Raw genomic sequence first — 22234 nt, 5'->3', positions numbered from 1 at the left:
TTAGTAATCATAACCTTGAATGTGAATGGGACAAACTCTCCCTTAAAACGTAAGCAAATAGCAAAGTGTATAAAAAACCAGAATCCTACAATATGCTGCTTACAAGAAACTCATTTGAAGCAGAGAGATACATATAGAGTAAAGGTAAAAGGTTGGAGCAAAATATATTTTGCTTCAGCTGAAGTAAAAAAAGCAGGGGTAGCAATCCTTATCTCAGAAAAAGCAGCAGCAAAAATAGATAGCATTAAAAGAGATAAGGAAGGAAACTTTATCCTCCTGAAAGGTACCATAGACAATAAAGTCATTTCAATATTGAATATATAATGTACCCAGTGGGACAGCACCCAAATTCGTAGAGAAGCTGAAAGAATTACAGGAAGACATAGACAGCAAAACTCTACTAGTAGGAGACCTCAACCTCCCAATATCAGATCTAGACAAATCGAATCATAAAATAAACAAGAATGAAGTTAGGGAGGTAAATAGATTGTTAGAAAAATTAGATATGGTAGACTTATGGAGGAAACTGAATGGGGATAGAAAGGAATATACCTTTTTCTCTGCAGCACATGGAACTTATACAAAAATTGACCATGTACTAGGACATAAAAACCTAATGATCAACTGCAGAAAGGCAGAAATAGTGAATACATCTTTCTCAGATCACAATGCAATAAAAGTCATATGCAATACTGGGTCAAGGAGATATAGACCCAGAAGAAATTGGAAACTGAATAACCTCATTTTAAAAAAATGAGTGGACCAAAAAAAAATTATAGAAAGAATTAACCATTTTATCCTAGATAATGATAATAATGAAACAATATACCAAAACCTCTGGGATTCAATCAAAGCGACTCTCAGGGGAAGTTTTATAAGCTCTAAATGCTTATATGAATAAATTGGAGAAAGAGGAAATCAATGAATTAAACATGCAACTAAAATTAGAGAAAGAACAAATCAAAAATCCCCAATTAAATACCAAATTAGAAATTCTAAAAATTAAATGAGAAATTAATAAAATCAAAAGCATAAAAACTATTGAATTAATAAATAAAACCAAAAGTTGGTATTAAGAAAAAACCAATGAAATTGATAAAACTCTGGTCATTGATTAAAAACAGAAAGAAGAAAACCAAATTGCTAGTATCATAAATGAAAAAGGTGAACTCACCACCAATGAGGAGGAAATTAAAGTAATAATTCAAAATTTTTTGCCCAGCTCTATGCCAATAAATTTGATAATCAAAGTGAAATGGATGAACATTTACAAAAATATAAATTGCCCAGGTTAAATGAAGAAGAGATTAAATACCTAAACAACCCTATCTCAGAAAAAGAAATTCAACAAACCGTTATTGAACTCCCTAGAAAAGAATCTCCAGGGCCTGATGGATTCATAAGTGAATTCTACCAAACATTTAAGGAACAATTGGTTCCAATCCTATATAAACTCTTTGGAGAAATAGGGAAAGATGGAACTCTGCCTAACTCTTTCTATGAAACCAATATGGTACTGTTACCTAAACCAGCAAGAGGTAAACCAGAGAAAGAAAATTGTAGACCTATTTCCGTGATGAATATAGATGCAAAAATCCTAAATAAAATCTTAGCAAAACGAATACAACAAGTCATCACTAGGATAATACATTATGATCAAGTAGGATTTATTCCAGGAATACAGGGTTGGTTCAATATTAGGAAAACTGTTAGTATACTCAATTATATCAACAACAAACCTATCAGAAACCATATGATCATATCAATAGATGTTGAAAAAGCTTTTGACAAAATACAGCAACCATTCCTATTAAAAACACTAGAGAGTGTCGGAATAAATGGACTGTTCCATAAAATAATTAGCAGTATCTATTTGAAACAACCAACAAGCATTACATTCAATGGGGAAAGGCTAGAGGCATTGCCAATAAGATCAGGGGTGAAACAAGGGTGCCCATTATCACCACTACTATTCAATATTGCATTAGAAATGTTAGCATCAGCAATTAGAGAAGAAAGAGAAATTGAAGGAATTAGAATTGGGAAGGAAGAGACAAAACTCTCACTCTTTGCAGATGACATGATGGTCTATCCAGAATCCCAAGAAATCATCCAAACAACTACTAGAAACAGTTAGCAATTTTAGCAAAGTTGCAGGTTATAAAATAAACCCTCATAAATCCTCAACTTTTCTATATATGTCTAGCAAGAAACATCAGGAAGAGCTAGAAAGAGAAATCTCATTCAGAGTAACCTCAGACAATATAAAATATTTGGGAGTCTATTTGCCAAGACTGACTCAGAATCTTTTTGAAAACAATTATAAAACACTTCTCACACAAATTAAATCAGATTTAAATAACTGGGAAAATATCAACTGCTCATGGATAGGTAGAGCTAATATAATAAAAATGACAATTCTACCAAAACTAAACTATCTGTTTAGTGCCCTACCAATCAAAATTCCAAAAAATTGCTTTAATGACTTAGAAAAAATTATAAGTAAATTCATGTGGAGAAATAAAAAGTCAAGAATTGCCAGGAGCTTAATGAAAAAAAGTGCAAAACAAGGTGGCTTAGCCCTACCTGATCTAAAATTATATTATAAAGCATCAGTCATCAAAACTGTTTGGTATTGGCTAAGAAATAGAGGGGTGGACCAGTGGAATAGACTAGGTGCAAAAGCAGGAGATGATTATAGTAATCTGCTGTTTGATAAACCCAAAGAGTCTGGCCAATGGGATAAAAACTCCCTCTTTAATAAAAATTGCTGGGATAATTGGAAGTTAGTATGGAAGAAACTTAGATTAGACCAACACCTCACACCCTTTACCAAGATAAGATCCAAAAGTTTGCAGGAAATAGACATAAAAAACAATACTATAAGCAAATTAGAAGATCAAGGACTAGTCTACCTGTCAGATCTATGGAAAGGGGAACAGTTTATGGCTAAGGAAGAATTGGAGAACATCACCAAAAACCAATTAGATGATTTCGATTACATTAAATTGGTTTTTTTTTTTTGCAAGACAAACGGGGTTAAGTGGCTTGCCCAAGGCCACACAGCTAGCAAATTATTAAGTGTCTGAGACTGGATTTGAACCCAGGTACTCCTGACTCAAGGGCCAGTGCTCTATTCACTGCGCCACCTAGCTGCCCCGAAATGTAGTAAATTGGGAAACAATCTTTACAACTACTGATTCTGACAAAGGACTCATTTCTAAAATATACAGAGAACTGAGTCATATTTTTAAAACAAAAAGCCATTCCCCAATTGACAAATGGTCAAAGGATATGCAAAGGCAATTTACAGATGAAGAGATCAAACCAATCAATAGCCATATGAAAAAATGCTCTAAATCATTAATTATTAGAGAAATGCAAATTAAAGCTTCTCTGAGGTACCACCTCACACCTCTCAGATTGGCCAATATGACCAGGAAGGATAATGATCATTGTTGGAAGGGTTGTGGGAAATCTGGGACACTATTACATTGTTGGTGGAGCTGTGAACTCATCCAACCTTTCTGGAGAGCTATGGCAACAAAAATGTGCATACCCTTTCACTTAGCAATACCACTACTAGGTCTATAACCTGAAGAGATGACAAAAAGGGTAAAAACACTACTTGTACAAAAATATTCATAGCAGCCCTGTTTGTGGCGGCAAAGAATTGGAAATCAAGTAAATGTCCTTCAATTGGGGAAGATCAAGGGAGAGGGCACTTAGATTCAACACACTTTTGGACAGGGCCAGGATGAAAGGAGAGAGAGAATAGAATAAATGGGAGTGGAGGTACAGCTAGTAATAGCAACTGAGGGAAAAATATTGAAGCAACTTCTCTGGTGGACTTATGATTAAAAAAAGCAACTCACCCCAGAGACAGAGCCATTGAAATCTGAACACAGACTGAAGTACCATTTTTTTTCTCCTTCTCTATTCTTGAGGTTTCCCATCTTCTTGTGTGTCGGGGGGGGGGGGTATGTTTATTCTTATGCTTACTCTTTTAACATTCAATTTACATCAATGTATGGCATGGAAACAGTGTAGAGACTGTTAATCAGCTTTCCGGTGGGGAGGAGGGAATGGAGGAGGGGGAAAATTGTAGAATTCAGAGCCTTGCAAAAAATGATGGGTGCATATTACTATTGTATATAATTGGAAAACAAATAAAATGTTAAAATGTTAAAAAAATTTATTTAATTAATGACAATGAGGGACTGATGAAGACCCCTGCCTCAAGCCTCTCCCCTCTCAAATCTACCACATACACAGTTGCCAAAGTAATTTCCCTAAAGCCCAAGTGGGACTACTGCACTCCCTCATTCAATAAATGTCAATTGGGTGACAGGAGTGGAGGGTGTCCTAGGAGCTCTCTCATAAATCTTTGAAACTAAGGACTTTAACTAAATTTTCGAGAGACAGAACCCACAGACAGACCCAGTGAGGCAGTTCTCCTACTCAAGGTAACCTGGAAAACAGCAGAAAGGCTCCGCTCCCTGGGGTTGGGGAGCAGCCTGCTGGAGGGGTGGCCCACCAGAACAAAAGAACTTCAGCCTCCCAGAGGCAGCCACAGGGCACTGGGAGCCTCAGCTCACAGCAGCAGGGAAGTTTCCTGACTTACACCTCAGGGAGCACCGAGCACAAATTGGGGGAACAGCAGGGGACCTCTGCCAGAGCAAGCACATGGAGCCCAGCCCTCAGGGCACACAGCAAGCTGCTTGGCCACTGCATTCCAGATCCAGGAAACAGAAGCAGGGGGAGCAGGTAAGCCGGAGCCCCAGGGCATGAGCCCATTGAACCTAGGGAGGGGAGTGAAGAGAAAGAGACTGCTGAGCTCTGTCCTCTGCCCCTAGAACAGGACTCTGGGGTACTGGCCACATTCAGATCCTGATCACATTCCAGGCCCCCCCATAGAATAGCAGGGCCAACCCACGCCTGAGCCCCATGGCAGAGGAGGGAATCTTGTGGTCATTTACAGACCAGGAGGGAGGACAGAGCCTCACACACTTAGACTCTTGTGGGAGTGTCCCAAAAGCTCAGGAAGCACCCCCAAAACAGGCTTAGACTGGGAAAATGAGCAAGCAGAGAAACAAGAGAAACACCATTGAGAAATACATTATCTATGAACCCAAGAATCAATATACTCAGTCTGAAGATGAGGAAGCACAAGCTCCTGCATCTAAAGACTCCAAGAAAAAACAGAAATTGGGCTCAGGCTATGACAGAGCTCAAAAAAGACTTTGAAAATCAAATGAGGGAGTTAGAAGAAAAACTGGGAAAAGAAAGGAGAGAGATGCAGGAAACATGAAAATGAAGTCAGCAGGCTAGTCAAGGAAATCCAGAAAAATGCTGAAAAAAATAGCATGTTAAAAACCAGCTTAGGTCAAATGGATAAAACAGTTCAAAAAGTTATTTAGGAGAAGAATGCTTTAAAAAGCAAAACTGGCCTGATGGGAAAAGAGATAAGAAAACTCTCTGAGAACAAATCCTTCAGACAAAGAATAGAATTCAGGGAGAATGATGAATTTACCAGAAATCAGGAATCAATACTTCAAAACCAAAAAAAAATGAAAAATTAGAAGAAAATGTGAAATATCTCATTGAAAAAACAACTGATATGGAAAACAGACTTAGGAAAGACAATTTAAAAATTATTGGAATACCTGAAAGTCATGAACAGGAAAAGAGCCTTGACATCATTTTCAAAGAATTACTACAGGAAAATTGCCTTGATATTCTAGAAGCAGAGGGCAAAATAGAAATGGACAGAATCCACCGATCCACCCCCCCTGAGAAAAAGTTCCCAAAAAACCAATCCCTAGAAATATTATAGCCAAGTTCCAGAAATCCCAAGTCAAAGAGAAAATATTACAAGCAGCCAGAAGGACACAGTTCAAATATCGTGGAGCCGCAGTCAGAATCACACAGGACTTAGCAGCAACTATATTGGAAGCTCATAGGGCTTGGAATATAATATATCGGAAGGGAAAAGAGCTTAGAATGCAACCGAGAATCAATTACCCAGCAAAAATGAATGTCCTCTTCCAGGGAAAAAGATGGACTTTCAATGAACCAGGGGAATTTCAAATGTTCCTGTTGGAACGGCCAGAGCCGAACAGAAGGTTTGATCTTCAGATACAGGACTCAGGTGAAGCATAGAGATTGGAGGAGAGGGGGAAAATATGAGGGACTTAATAATGATGAACTGCATGTATTCCTGCATAGAAAAATGACACTGATAATACTCATATGAACCTTCTCAGTTAATAGAGCAGGTAGAGGGAGCTTTTATAGTTGAAGCACAGGAGAAAGCTGAATTCGAAGATAAAACATGGAGTAAAAATGGAGTCAATAGAAAAAAGGGAAATTTAATGGGAGAAAGAAAAAGGAGAGGAGGAATAGGCCAAGATATTTCATATAATAAGATTTTTCTTTATTACAATGAGCTACTGCAATGATATGGAAGGGGGGAAGGCAAGGGGGAATGAGGGAATCTTCGCTCTCATCAGAGGTAGCTAGGAGAGGAAACAGCATATATACTCAATGGGGTATAGGCATCTGGAGTAAGAAGGAGGGGGGGACAGGAGGAAGGGGGAGGGATGTGAGTGATGGAGGAGAGGATGGACCACAGGGGGAGAGTGGTCAGATATAACACATTTTCTTTTTTACTTCTTGCAAGGGGCTGGGATTGGATGGGCTGTCCGGGACCATAGAGTCATGTGGATGCTGGGCCTAAGGGGTGGTATGGGGGCTCAGGACCTCTTGGCCCCAGGGCCAGGGATCTGTCTGCTGTGCCATTCAGATATGCTACAGCAGAGTCAGAATGAAAGGAGAGAGAAAAATATAATACATGGTAGTGGAGAAATACGAAAGGCAACAGTGGAAAAATATGGAAGTAATTTTTGCCATGGACTTATCATAAAGATTGTGACCCACTCGTGACAGAGTTGTTGGTGTTGGAACTCTCAAGCACATTTTTTATTATTATTATTTTGGGGGGTGTGCAGGGCAAATGGGGCTGGGTGGCCCACCTGGGGTCGCATAGCAGGGTGATTATTGGGTGTCTGAGGCCGGATTTGGACCCAGGTGCTCATGGCTCAAGGGCCAATGCTCTCTGTCCGCCACCTAGCCACCCCTACTATTATTGCTATTTTATTTTATTTTGTTTTGTTTTTCTTTTTTCTTTTTTTGGTTTTTGTAGGGCAGTGGGGTTCGGGTGGCTTGCCTGTCACACAGCTAGGTGATTGTTGGGTGTACGGGGCGGGATGTGGGCTTGGGTGCTCATGACTCCAGGGCTGCTGCTCTATCCACTGTGCCACCTGGCCATACCTACAATTATTGCTATTTTTTTATTTTAATTTTTTTCTCTCCCCTTTACTTTATCGCTCAAGTGAATCTATATTTTTTGGGGGGAGGGGGTATTTTGTTTACTCTTAAACAAGAATATTTTATTAATGTATAAAAGAATTTGTACAAAATGATAATAAATAAACATTAAATATTGAAAATAAAAAATAAAAAAGGCTGTTTACTATAAAAAAATAAATAAAAACAAAATAAAAACAAAAAAATGTCAATTGCACCCTACTACCCTAGTATAAAAAATAAATTCCTGTTTGTGATTTAAAGTCCTTTGTAATCTGAATCTGACTTGTCTTTCGAGGATTATTGTACATTATTCTTCTTAATGCACACTACAATTCAGTGAAACTAGCCTTTTTGCTCTTTCTTATATACAAAGTCCTAGCTGCTTTTCCCATACATTTTAAATGGCTGTCCACCATCTCTGAAATGTACTACCTCCTACTTCTGAGAATCTAAAGCCTCTTTCAAAGCAAAGCAGAAGCACAACCACCTACATGAAATAACCTTGTTTTTATTTTGTATGGACTCAAATGAGATCATATGCTTTCCTGAAGCTGAATAGAGACTCCATGAAAGCAAGGATCGTGAACATAGTAGAGACTCAATAAATGCTTGCTGAGTAGCTGAACAGCACTAGTACATCCCCCCCGAGTAAAACAGGAGAGATTCATGGATATTAGCTGGTAAGAGCAATCCTGTTATTAAAGTCATGCTGGTTGATCCATCAAGACACATGCAGAATAGCCAGAAGATACCTGAGATGTATTTCCAGGTCTATAAAATTCTGGCTAGGAATAAAAAAGGCTTGGGAGCATGGGTAATGTTTTTATTTTGTCTTCCACTTGAAGGTCAAACCATTGAAAGAACAGAGGGAATGGGAGATAAACAGCTGGCTCTGTACTGCTGTGGCTTATAGTATCAGAACAATGGATTCCTGGCAAGGGATGGATTTCGTTGGGCAAAAACAGCCCTTATGTTTGACAAGAAGTTTGTGACCTTATCAAGAGTGTTTGAAGATAAAATTTCAAGACAGAAAGAAAAATGCCTGAATAAAGCTATACAACCATATACCTTAAGGAGCAAGAGGCTTAATATGTAAGAAAACAATGATATAAAAATGTGTCAAAAATGCTCCCAAAAGAAAACAACAGGGAAAACCATTTGGAGTAGTATTTATGAACTCATGTCTGTTAATTCAGAATAGAATTTTTAAAAAGTCAAACTTTAAATTATGACACAAGAATTCAAGCTACATTTTTATATTTCATACATATAAGCATAAATGTATACACATTTACATGTGCATATAAATATACACATACATATTTGCATAAAGATATATTTTTTGTCTCTTTCTGAAGCATGTAACAGACATAACAAAGTTACAGCTCTCACTTTATTTTTATATCCCCAGATACTCTCTAGGTGCCTGGTTTACTGTTATCACTTAATAAAAGTTTGCTGATTGATTTATGGGAGGTGAGAAGCAGAACCTCTGATACTTGTGTATAGTACTGTGATTGTTAGAGGGAGAATACAAAACTAATTATAACTGTACTAACAAACTAAACTAAAAGATGTGGGAATTTGCATTTATTGGTATATTTACATACAAATTTTCTATGCAAATAAGTTAATTGGGAGATTAGAATCTGTTTTTGAGTTAAAATTGCTAAAGAGGATACACTGTACACTATACTAAAATACAGTTATAACTTGCTGATTTGGAGAAACTAGGTGGTGCAGTGGATAGAGCATCAATCCTGGAGTCAGAAGTACCTGAGTTCAAATCCAGCCTCAAACACTTAATAATTGCCTAGCTGAAGTAAGATGAGCAGAACTAGAAAACTAACAGCAACATGGGGGTGATGATCAACCTTGATGGACTTGCTCATTCCATCAGTACAACAACCAGGGACAATTTTGGGCTATTTGCAATGAAGAATACCATCTGTATACAGAGAAAGAATTATGGACTTTGAACAAAGACCAAAATACCATCAAACTGGGGGGAAAAAAGCATTATATTATTATGTAATTATACCATCTCATACTTTATTTTTCTTCCTTAAGGATATGATTTCTCTGTCATCACATACAACTGAGATCAATGTATATCATGGAAGCAATGTAAAGACTAACAGAATGCCTTTTGTGGGATGGTGGGGGAAGGAAGCAAGAATGGGGGAAAATTGTAAAACTCAAAATAAATAATATTTTTCTAAAATAAAATTAATTGGCTAGCTGTATGACCTTGTGCAAATCACTTAACCCCATTGCCCCAAATAAATTTTTTAAAAAAATTTAAAAGAACAATTAAAAAAAATTGGTTTGCAAGTTTTCAGGTGTGAGATCCTGCCATTAAAAGCCTCAGTCATGGGGCGGCTAGGTGGCACAGCAGGGCAGCTAGGTGGCGCAATGGGGTGGCTAGGTGGCGTAGTGGATAAAGCGACAGCCCTGGAGTCAGGAGTACCTGGGTTCAAATCCGGTCTCAGACACTCAATAATTACCTAGCTGCATGGCCTTGGGCAAACCACTTAACCCCATTTGCCTTGCAAAAACCTAAAAAATAAAAAAATGAAAAAAAAGCCTCAGTCAGGCTTGTTAAGACTAGTTCTAATGAAAAACTATGGGATGACATCTTAGTAAACCCTGACCAAAACATTTAAACATTTATTCTGAGATGTGAGGATGTGTTTCGTTTTCCTTCAAAGGGACTCTTTTTCATACTCACCTCAGCTACAAAGACAACCACAAGAAAGTCCTCTTCTGATTTGGACATTTGGAAGAGAGAATCCAGTGTTTGTAGTAGATAATTCTGTTTTTCTCTTTTTATGGTGGGTATACCCATCACCACAGAGACTGCAGACACAAGAGCATAGAGCTTTATCATTTCAAATGATACAGAAACTTTTTTATCTTAGTCACAAGACTTTTGATGAGACAAAATAATGCGTGAAATAGGAAGGGGTCAACCAAATTTGATGAAGGTCAAAGTAAATGGGAAAGGATTTATTTTGTGTTCTATTATGTCAACAACATAGAGCATCCTCACCCCCCATTTCTGGAAAAAAAGAAAGCTTTACAGATTGTCTCATATACTTATTTATAGTAATCACCAAGTTCCATTTTCCCCCATATAATCTACAGTATATAGTTCCAGGCTTTCTTCCTTCAATCCTCAGAATTAAAACTGGAATGGGATTTGGACTCATATCCTCTTACATCAGGGTATGGGGTACTCTTTCCACTGCTCCAGAAATATGGAGCTATGGTTGATTTGAGTTCTCATCTAGCATTCAAAAGTAAGACAATAGGGGTGGCTAGGTGGCACAGTGGATGAGTACCTGAGTTCAAATCCGGCCTCAGACAATTAATAATTAGCTAGCTGGATGGCCTTGGGCAAGTCACTTAACCTCATTACCTTACAAAAACACAAAAAAAGTTTATTATTTAAAAATAAGACAACAATCAATTACAAATGTTTGAGTTAAAAAGATTCTCAGAGAAGACTGAGTTCAATTGTATAAAACAAAGACTCCCCTCTATAACATCCTGGATAAGCAGACATCTAGCCATTGCCTGGCTAGGCAATTCTGACTGGCAGAAGTTTGTTATTAAATCTCCCCAGGTAGCTTTGCAGTAGCCAATACCAGGTCCTCTTTCCATCCCCTTAACTTTAACACAGATGCTATTTATTTTCCAAATAAAAGTTTATTCCTCACCTCCTGTTCTATTTTTCCCAAAGATTACATTTGGATAAATACTGTTTTCATGAGCCCTTAGATGAGGCAGATGATAAGACAGACTGCTAAGCTTCATGAAATCTAAGCTGGTTTTCAAATTCATATCACCTGAAAGAATAGAAGAAGAGTTTCAAATCATTTATTCAAATCAACTCTTATCCTTATTATAAACTTTGAAAAAAACAGGTTTTCCAACTTAAGTGGTATTTCAAGTTAGGATGGTTCAACTTCACAGAAATTACTGGCTTATTACACCATATTTAAGATTTGCTACTGGGGTGGCTAGGTGGCACAGTGGATAAAGCACCAGCCCTGGAGTCAAGAGTACCTGGGTTCAAATCTGGTCTCAAACATTTAATAATTACATAGCTGTGTGACCTTGGACAAGCCACTTAACCCCATTGGCCTTGCAAAAAAACCTAAAAAATTTGCTATTGCATTTTCCTCTTACAATACAGCAAACGTTTTAGAATACATGAAAATATTGTATTGGGTCAAACATAAAACACAATTCCTCAAATCTGGCTTACCTAAAAGCTAAGTGGAGTCTAAGATAAGTATTAATAATTTTGAGACAATCACATATCTACACATACATATGCACATGCATTTGCAAACATATATGTAATCATGTGTATATATATCCCTTTTATTTTTACATTAATACATATTTGTGAAATAAAAAAAGCATTTTCATAGCATAGAATAAAAAAGACAATAGCACAACTTGCTATTCCTTTCAAATAATTAACAATATTATCATATAAATTTCCTTTTTCTACTGTTCTTCCACCCCATGTTAGAGATGGCTATCATTAGACAAAATAGATATGATTATATACATATGTATATATGCATATGTGTAAAATTATGATATAAATGTAAGTAGGTAAATTTATTCTACACATACTTCTACTTATCATTTCTTTCTTTGGATGCAGATAGTGTCTTTCTTCATATGTTCTTTATAGGTAATTTGGGTATTTATAGTCAAAATAATTTATACTCTGTTATATCATAACAATATTTATCATATAATCTAATAAGATAGCTTATAATATAATACCTAATTACTACATTTTTTCTTTCAAAAAGATCTTAGGTATCAGGTATATTAGAAATGAATAGTTTATAGTATCATATATTTATATCTGAAAAGGATGTAAGAGACCAGAGTTCAACCCTTTCATTTTACATCCAAGAAAAACTAAGGTTTAGAGGCTTGCCCAGAGTCACAGTTAGTAAATCTGAAGTAGAATTTTAACTTATGCCCTCCTGATTCCAAGTCCAGTCTTCTATCCACTGTTATTTTTAAATACAAATATAATGCAATATACATAATCATAATATAATATAAATATTTATTAAGCATCTAGAAAGCATATCCCAAAACACTATTTCTGGTCTTGAAGTATATTTTCTCTAGTTTAACCATATGACCATGTATATTTTGTTTTGTCTTTCATTAGCACTTAAACGAAGAAATTTGTATTTACAGATAAATCGCTTTTAAATGTGTATTAGGCTCCATTTATTAAAGATAGATAGATAGATAACAAGTACTATGGTAGGCATTTGAGAGATAAAAAATATTACATCTGGAGAGAAGCATTAAAGAATATATTCTTACTGAAATCAGGCAAACTTTTAACTCCTAAAATTCCCAGGAGAATTCAAACAAGTCAAGGATCTTGAGCTATGAATTGTAACCCAACAACACTGTGGTCCAGTGGAAATAGGAATGTAATGGTTTTGTAGTCAGAGGATATTTCAAATCCTATTGAAATCCAATCTGTCACATACTTGTATATTCTGAAGCAGGTCACTTATTCTTCCTGGGTCTTAGTTACTTCAAATGTAAAAAAAAGACGACCTCTGAGATGTTTCTAGTTTGAAATCAAAGATCCTATCATGTCCTTCTACTACCCACCAGAGATAGTTTGAGCACCAAGCTGACATGGTCAAGCATTTACTGTCAAAAGCATTTGTATCTTGAGGATAGGGTTCTTAATCTTTATTGTGTTATGGACCCACATGGCATTGGTGAAGCCTCTGAACCCTTTCTCAGAATATCTAAACAAAAACTTAAAATGAAGAAAAATACTAAAATTCAGTTAGATGTTTAAAAAAAGTAATGATGAGGGGCGGCTAGGTGGCACAGTGTAGGGGCGACTAGATGGCACAGTGGATAAAGCACCAGCCCTGGAGTCAGGAGTACCTAGGTTCAAATCCTGTCTCAGATACTTAATAATAATCTAGCTGTGTGGCCTTGGGCAAGCCACTTAACCCCATTTGCCTTGCAAAAGCCTAAAAAAAAAGTAATGATGTAAGTTCTCATTCAAATTTATGCATCTTTTAAAAATCTCTTCATAAGTCCATGTGCACAGTGTTAAGAAGCTGTCATTGTAATGGGGGAGGGGAGGAAGAGATTCTGGTTCGCATTACTTGGCAACCACAGAAGGAACCTGAAATTCAATAAATCTAGATGGGGTAAATTAATTAAATGTTTGACCAAATATAATCCCAGGATTTTATGAATATGCAAATGAACCTTGTTGGAAAAAAAGGTGCCCCACCCCTCCTCTAAGGAATTTAAATTAATTCAAATTGACATTAGACATCTTAAAGAAAATTCTGAGAATTTCCATTATGACATTGCTTTGAGGTCTAAGTAGCTCCACCACTTCTTTTACACAAGAGAAAAAAACTCTGCTACTTATCCAGAATCCAAGAACTAGGTAGCAGGAAAAAAAAGACCTTTCTTTTCAAAATCCATCGCTTAAAAAAGACCTTTCTTTTCAAAATCCATCGCTTAAAAAAGACCTTTCTTTTCAAAATCCATCGCTTTTTCCATTATACAGTGCCTCTAAAATAAAACTGAAAAATAAGTTCTAAAGAAAGATCTAGCTTATAAATAAGACTGAAGAAAAAAAGTCTCCAAAAGAAATTCAATACATACTTCATTATCCTAATATAAATTCTGGAAAACTCAAGCAAAGTAGATACATAACAAAATACTTTTCCATGGGTACAGAGTTATCATTATGCATAAGCATAAAGAATGAGCAATAGTGAAATAAATAAATGTATAAAACAGATACATAGCAACCATACATAAGTGGATGGAGGGGAGGAGGGAAACTGAAGGATGGATGGATAGATAGATAGATAGATAGATAGATAGATAGATAGACAGACAGACAGACACACAGACAGACAGACAGACAGACAGACAGACAGAGTCCTATTGTCAATGTCAGTTCCTAGGCCCCCCAGGTTCCATGCTTTACTAAGATTGTCTATCTGTCCTTATTCATCAGAATCTTACAAAATCTCCTGAAATTCAGAATCTGAGGAGTCATATATCCTGAACTTCATATATTCCTACAGCTCATTTATCCATCAACTGGAAAAACTGAAGGATTTATTATGATGGAAATATTATTATTATTATTATTATTATTGTATCAGAACTTTAAAAAAGCTTCTAAAATTAATGGGGATGATAAAAACCACCCCATTCAATAATTTTTTTATCATTTAATAATTTATATTCTTTTGCACTTTGGGCGCTGTTCTCTCAATGAGTTTATTTTTGAATGAGTAGGGAATCAATAGGCAGACCCTCAATTCAGTTCCACCTCTACAGGATACAGGATATGTACAAGATATGTACTTTGTTTTCTCCATTTGCCAAATGAAAACATCATTTCACACAGACAACCCACTTAACACTTTGAACAAGAGGAGCTTCAAAGGAGCTCAAATTATCTTAAGATAGATGTGAAAAAAAAATATCAAAGAGATCTGGGGGCAGCTACAAATTCCTGAGAATTTAATAGAGACTCTTAAACGGCCACCAGGTCAGTGATGTTTATGAATGTGCACAAGGAATCATGAGAGGAAAAAATAAAATTGGTTAATTCAATTTATATCTTGGACTTTAATGTATAATTTTAGTTTCCTTATGTGACTCTGAAAACCAGGATTTCCAAGTGACTGGCTTTTAAACTACTGAGACATCATCTATGAGTTAACATTTTTATGGTTCCAACAGAAAAATAATATGTTTTTAAGGAAGTTTGAATGAAATTCTTATCCCTCTAATGAGAATTTTTCAAATGATTTTTCAAATTAAAAGTATATCCCGAGGAGCAGAGCCAAGATGGCAACAAGAATGGATCCTGTCTTAGGCGCTCTGTCATAAAACTTACAAACTAAAGACTCTAACTAAACTTTCCAGACAGAACCCACAGAGGGACCCAGGGAGGCAGTTCTCCTACTCAAGGTAACCTGGAAAAGAGCAGAAAGGCTCTGCAACCCGGGGTTGGAGGGGCGGCCCACCAAAAGGTTGGCCCACCAGAGCGAAAGAACTTCAGCCTCCCAGAGGCAGCCCCAGGGCATTGGGAGCCCAGCTCAGTGGGGGAGTATCCTGAGCTACGCCCCAGAGACCACCAGGCACAAATTGGGGGAACAGTGGGGGACCTCTGCCACAGCGAGCACTCAGGGCACACAGCAAGCAGCTTGGCCACCACAGCCCAGATCCCGGAACAGAAGCAGGTGGAGCTGGTAAACAGGAGCCCCCAGGGCATGAGGCCATTGAGCTGAGGGAGGGGAGTGGAGAGAGAGACTGCCTAGCTCTGCCCCTGGAACAGGACTCTGAGGCTCTGAACACATTCAGATCCTGATCGAAATCTAGGCCCCCCCATAGAACAGCAGAGGCTCCCTCCACCTCAGGTCCATAGCAGAGGGGGGCGCATATGGTCATTCACAGACCAGGAGGAAGGAAAGAGCCTCACACACTGACACCCTTGTGGGAGTGTCCCAAAAGCTCAGGAAGCACCCCAAAACCAGGCTCAGGCTGGGAAAATGAGCAAGCAGAGAAACAAGAGAAACACCATTGAGAAATATTTTGCATATGAGCCCAAGAAGGATAAAAATACTCAGTCTGAAGATGAGGAAGCACAAGCTCCTGCATCTAAAGACTCCAAGAAAAACAGAAATTGGGCTCAGGCTATGACAGAGATCAAAAAAGACTTTGAGGGGGCAGTTAGGTGACACAGTGGATAAAGCACTGGCCCTGGAGTCAGGAGTACCTGGGTTCAAATCCGGTCTCAGAAACTTAATAATTACCTAGCTGTGTGGCCTTGGGAAAGCCACTTAACCCCATTTGCCTTGCAAAAACCTAAAAAAAAAGGACTTTGAAAATCAAATGAGAGAGTTAGAAGAAAAACTGGGAAAAGAAAGGAGAGAGATGCAGGAAAAACATGAAAATGAAGTCAGCAGCCTAGTCAAAGAAATCCAAAAAAAAAAAAATGCAAGAAAATAGCATGCTAAAAACCAGCTTAGGTCAAATGGATAAAACAGTTCAAAAAGTTATTGAGGAGAAGAATGCTTTTAAAAAGCAAAAATGGCAAGATGGAAAAAGAGATAAGAAAACTCTCTGAGGAGAACAAATCCTTCAGACAAAGAATAGAACTCAGGGAGATTGATGAATTTATAAGAAATCAGGACTCAATACTTCAAAACCAAAAGAAAAAATGAAAAATTATAAGAAAATGTGAAATATCTCATTGAAAAAACAACTGATATGGAAAACAGACTTAGAAAGATAATTTAAAAATTATTGGAATACCTGAAAGTCATGATCAGGAAAAGAGCCTTGACATCATTCTCAAAGAATTACTACAGGAAAATTGCCCTGATATTCTAGAAGCAGAGGGCAAAATAGAAATGGACAGAATCCACCGATCCACCCCCCCTGAGAAAAAGTTCCCAAAAAACCAACCCCTAGGAATATTATAGCCAAGTTCCAGAACTCCCAAGTCAAAGAGAAAATATTACAAGCAGGCAGAAGGACACAATTCAAATATCGTGGAGCTGCAGTCAGAATCACACAGGACTTAGCAGCAACTACATTGGAACCTCATAGGGCTTGGAATATAATATGCTGGAAGGCAAAAGAGCTTAGAATGAACTACCCAGCAAGGCTGAATGTCCTCTTCCAGGGAAAAAGATGGACTTTCAACGAACCAGGGGAATTTCAAATGTTCCTGTTGGAATGGCCAGAGCTGAACAGAAGATTTGATCTTCAGATACAGGACTCAGGTGAAGCATAAAGATTGGAGGAGAAGGGGAAAATATGAGGGACTTAATGATGATGAACTGCGTGTATTCCTGCATAGAAAATGACACTGATAATAATCATATGAACCTTCTCACTTAATAGAGCAGATAGAAGGAGCTTTTATAGTTGAAGCACAGGAAAAAGCTGAATTTGAAGATAAAATATGGTGTAAAAATGGAGTCAATAGAAAAAAGGGAAATGTAATGGGAGAAAGAAAAAGGAGAGGGGGAATAGGCCAAGATATTTCATATATTATAAGATTTTTCTTTATTACAATGAGCTATTGCATGATATGGAAGGGGGAAGATAAGGGGGAATGAGGGAATCTTTGCTCTCATCAGAGGTGGCTAGCAGAAGAAACAGCATATATACCCAATGGAGTATAGGCATCTGGAGTAAGAAGGAGGCGGGGGGGGGGGGGGGGACAGGGGGAAGCGAGGGATGTGAGTGATGCAGGAGAGGATGGACCACAGGGGGAGAGTGGTCAGTCAGATACAACACATTTTCTTTTTTAACTTCTTGCAAGGGGCTGAGGTTGGATGGCCTGCCCAGGACCATAGGGCCAGGTGGATGCTTGGCCTAAGGGGTGGTAGAGGGGCTCGGGGCTTCTTGGCCCTAGGACCAGGGATCTGTCTGCTGTGCCACTCAGCTACCCTACAGCAGAGTCAGTGAAAGGAGAGAGAAAATATAGTACATGGTAGTGGAGAAATACGAAAGGAGGGAGTTGCGATCAGCAATGGCATTAGTGGAAAAGTATGGAAGTAACTTTTGCGATGGACTTACCATAAAGAATGTGATCCACCCACGACACAGTTGTTGGTGTTGGGAAAAAGACTGAGTTTATTATTATTGGGGGGAAGGTGCAGGGCAAATGGGTCTGGGTGGCCTGCCTGGAGCTGCATAGCAGGGTGATCGTTGGGTATCTGAGGCCAAATTTGGACCTGGGTGCTCCCAGCTCAAGGGCCATTGCTCTGTCCACCACCCAGCCACCCCTACTATTTTATTTTATTTTGGGTCTTTTCTTTTTCTTTTTTTGGTTTTTGCAGGGCAGGCAGTGAGGTTGGGGTGGTTTGCATGTCACATGGCTGGGTGATTGTTGGGTATATGGGGCCAGATATGGGCTCGGGTGCTCCTGGCTCCAGGGCTGGGGCTCTGTCCATTGAGCCACCTGGCCATACCTACAATTATTACTATTATTTTTTTTAACTTTAATTTTTTTCTCTCCCCTTTACTTTATCACTCAAGTGAGTCTATATTTTGTGGGGGGGGGTATTCTTTTAATGTATAAAAAACATTATTTGTACAAAAAGAGAATCAATAAATATTTTTTTAAAAAGTATATCTCTTACTGGCTTCTTTAAGCCTCTTATATTTCTACTGGAATGTAAATCAGAGTTTTACAACGAGTTCCTAATTATCCTCAAAATGTTGTCCAGCTCCAAAAAAGGAATCCATGGCTTTTTTCACCAACCAACAGGCAAATATCAAATGTTGTCAGTACAAAGGAAAGAGAGAACAGATAAAAGAGCTTGCAACTCTGAACATGCAAATATGTCTCAAAGGACTCATGCAATCCTAGTACAAATGATGGAATTACAACCTGAAGATAAAAGAGTGAGCTTTAAGAAAAAGGATATATTTGTCAATGAGATCTGGGTCAGAGAATATAAAATGAGGTAACAGGATCATGAGATCTGAATTCAGAGCTGCAAGAGTCTTAGAACATCATCTAATAAACCCCTTAATTTTGCAGATGAAGAAACTGAGGCCCAGAGATTAAATGACTTGTCCAGGTCAGGTAAAAAGTATCTACAGCAGGATTTGAGCCCGGGTCTTTCTGATGCTAAGTCCAGTATTTCATCCACTATACCACACTAACTCACCATCCAAAGAGGCAGATTAAAATGTCAGTTAACCGATTTGCCTCCTTCTTCTGAAGCTCTCTCCATTTGGTATGAACTTATCTCACATATGTCTTCCTTCAGTTCTAATTGTGATTGAACATGTCAGATGAATCAGGGGTATCATCAATGTAGGTACTCCCTCTACCAGGACAAATGGCCACTTCTCCATGCTAACTTATCTTATATGATTTTTGTTCATGTACTTCTATATAACCCTTGTGAAGATTTGGTCAATACATTTTCACTAAATCTTTTCAAATGTTCTATGTATCAGTCACTGCTGCATTTGAATTTTCCATATGCTATCTCTTTCTTTATAAGACTTGTCCACCTCCATTTCTGGTTATATCTTTCTTGAAAATTCTTGATAACAGTTCATGTTGTACAAGTCACCAACCTACATCTAACCTACATCTACTACCTACATCTAACCAAAGTCAAAATAGTCAGGAGAAATGAAGATAAAGCTAATCTGGGCATAACTTTCCTTAAAATGTGGGAAGGGGAGAAGCCAAGATCGTAGTGTGGAGGCAAAAATTCCCAGAAGCTGGTCCCCAGAAAAAATTCTAGTGTGGTGGAACCCACAGAAAGCCTGAGTGAAACAATTTTCCTACCCGAGACAACTTGAAAGATCACAGAAAAAAACCTATTCCACCAGTTTGGAAACAGTCACAGAACCCAGGCTGATGGATGTCACAGCAAACCAGCTCTAGCCTTCCAGGAACAGCCCACAAGGCACCTGGGTCCCTAGGTGCACCTGGGCCTGTGGCAGCAGGAGCAGTTTCCAGATCTCTCAGTACAGGGTACATCAAGGGCAACTTGGAAGGTCAGCAGGAAAACTCTGCTGCACCAGAGGGAGCTCAGAGCCAAGGTCAACGCAAACCTCAGCAGAATTTCAACACAACCCTTCCTCAGGAACCTGTGGAGGGCACCCCAGCAGTTATTTACAGAGGGTTCATCCCACATACAGTAAAAGGACAGGGAAAGACTGCCAAGTCTCTCTACTATCCTTGATTCAGGGCTCTACTGCTTTGCTCATACTCAGATCAAGGTCCCAATACTACCAAAGGAGAGCAGGCCCCTCCTCATGGTTCCAGGACAGAGGGGAGTACCGTTGGCTATCCACCGACCAGGGCACAGGCCAGGAGAGCAGTCTGAGCCTCTCATAAGACCCTGGAGGAATTAAGGTCCCTGGGTGGGGGGTGGGGGGTTCCAAAAATCTCAAAAGCTCTGGAAGTGCATTAAATCAGGTCCTAGACTGGGGAGATGAGAAAACAACAGAAAAAAAGAATCTGACCATAGAAAATTAGATTGGTCCTATGGAGGATCAAAATATGCACTCAGAAGAAGACAAAGTAAAAGTATCTATATCCAAAGCCTTCAAGAAAAAGAGGAATTGGTCTCAGGTTATGAAACAGTTCACGAGAGACTTTGAAAAATAAGTAAGGGTGTGGCTAGGTGGTGTAGTGGATAAAGCACCGGCCTTGGAATCAGGAGTACCTGGGTTCAAATCCGGTCTCAGACACTTAATAATTACCTAGCTGTGTGGCCTTGGGCAAGCCACTTAACCCCATTTGCCTTGCAAAAAAACCCTAAAAAAAAAGATTACACAGGATTTAGCTGTGTCTACATTAAAGGTTTGTAGGACTTGGAATATATTACAGAAGGCAAAAGAATTTGTATTACAACTGAGAATCAACTACCCAGCAAAACTGAACCTCTTCCAGGAGAAAAAGATGGATATTCAATGAAACAGGGGGCTTTCAAACTTTTCTGATGAAATGACCAGAGCCGAACAGAAAGTTTGATCTTTGACACAGATGGGAGCAGAATAGAATATAATATACCAAATTTCCTTATAAATAAAATGCACCCTTTTTTGAAAAACTTGGGATCTAAAAACTGGGAGCATCTTAACATTGGGTGTAGATTTTTTAGTGCATTTTCTGCTTTTTTCACGCTTCTCTTTGCATTCATTGTTTTGTATTTGCTACTGATATATTATGTTACATTTTGCTACATTCTGCCCAGGAATGACTCAGAAAAGATTTTCATCCAATGGTGAATGCAAGTTCAAAGTGATCCAGTTTGCAAAAATGAAAGGAAATAGTACTGCTAAACATCAGTTTGATCATCCTCCAACTGAGAAAACAATCCAGACTGATTAGAAAGAAGGAAACCTACTGAAAACACTCTGGTAGAAGAAGACCATAAGAGGCAAAGCAGCCAAATGGTCTGATTTATAGAGGAAACTGAAGAGATGGATTGAAAAGCAAAAGGCTATTGGAATTCCTGTGCCCACAAAGATGGTTCAGGAGGAGCCAAGAAGAACTGCTGATGAAAAAAGAAATTACTGATTTAAAGGACACAATTAGTGCTTCAGGTTCATGAAAAAGAATGGACTAAGCATGCACCCATGCACCAGACTTGCCCAAAAGATGCCTGAAAGTAATGAGTCCTTGAATTTTGCGATGAATAAAACTTGAGTTCAATAACTTTGTGGAATATATTTTTTTTCTAATCTCAGACCCCAAAATTGAGATGTATCTTTTGCATGGAGAAATGACGTATTACAAAAATGGAGTCAATGGACAAAAAAGGAATGTACTGGGAGAAAGGGAAAGGAGAGGTAAAATGGGCTAAGATATTTCAGATAAAAGAATCAAAAAGCTTTTGCAATGGAGTGGAAGGGGGTAAGATGAGGCACAATAAGTGAGCCTTCATTCTTATCAGAAGTGACTCAGAGAGAAGATAACATTCAAATAGGAGAGGGAAGATTGAGAGAGAGGGTATTCAGACATAAAATGCTTTTGAGTAGGAACAGAGTGAAAGCAAAGAGAGAAAAGAACAGAATAAATGAGAGTGAGGAGGAATAGAATGGAGAGATATACAGATAACAATAGCAACTGTGAGGAAAAAAATTGAAGCTATGTCTCTGATGGATTTATAATAAAGAATGCGGCCCAACCCAGAGAGAGAGAGAGAGAGAGAGAGAGACTACAGAGTGAGAGTCAATGATATCTGAATACAGACAGAAGAACATTTATTTTTTCTTCAGGTTTCTCTATCTTTGTTGGGGGAGGGGGTTT

The 22234-nt window shown here is 38.2% G+C and overlaps 1 protein-coding gene across 3 annotated transcripts in view; it reads right to left on the bottom strand.

Moving 5' to 3' along the window:
* MGAT4D (MGAT4 family member D) overlaps window positions 1–22234 on the bottom strand; it is a 152250-nt gene that overhangs the window by 64135 nt on the left and 65881 nt on the right. For all 3 annotated transcript variants that reach the window (XR_012477010.1, XM_074229263.1, XM_074229264.1), the window contains exons 3-4: window positions 11094–11222; window positions 10103–10230 (exon numbers count right to left, since the gene is read on the bottom strand). Coding sequence is in view for 2 of the 3 variants with exons in the window: in XM_074229263.1 (XP_074085364.1) it covers window positions 10103–10230; window positions 11094–11222 (257 nt within the window). In the remaining variant the exon portion in view is untranslated. The remainder of the gene's footprint in view (window positions 1–10102; window positions 10231–11093; window positions 11223–22234) is intronic.

The sequence above is a fragment of the Macrotis lagotis genome, chromosome 3 (assembly GCF_037893015.1).
Source record: "Macrotis lagotis isolate mMagLag1 chromosome 3, bilby.v1.9.chrom.fasta, whole genome shotgun sequence".
NCBI lineage: Eukaryota > Metazoa > Chordata > Mammalia > Peramelemorphia > Peramelidae > Macrotis > Macrotis lagotis.
The sequence above is the reverse complement of the archived record's forward strand: the minus strand, read 5'-3'. Positions and strand labels throughout refer to the sequence as shown.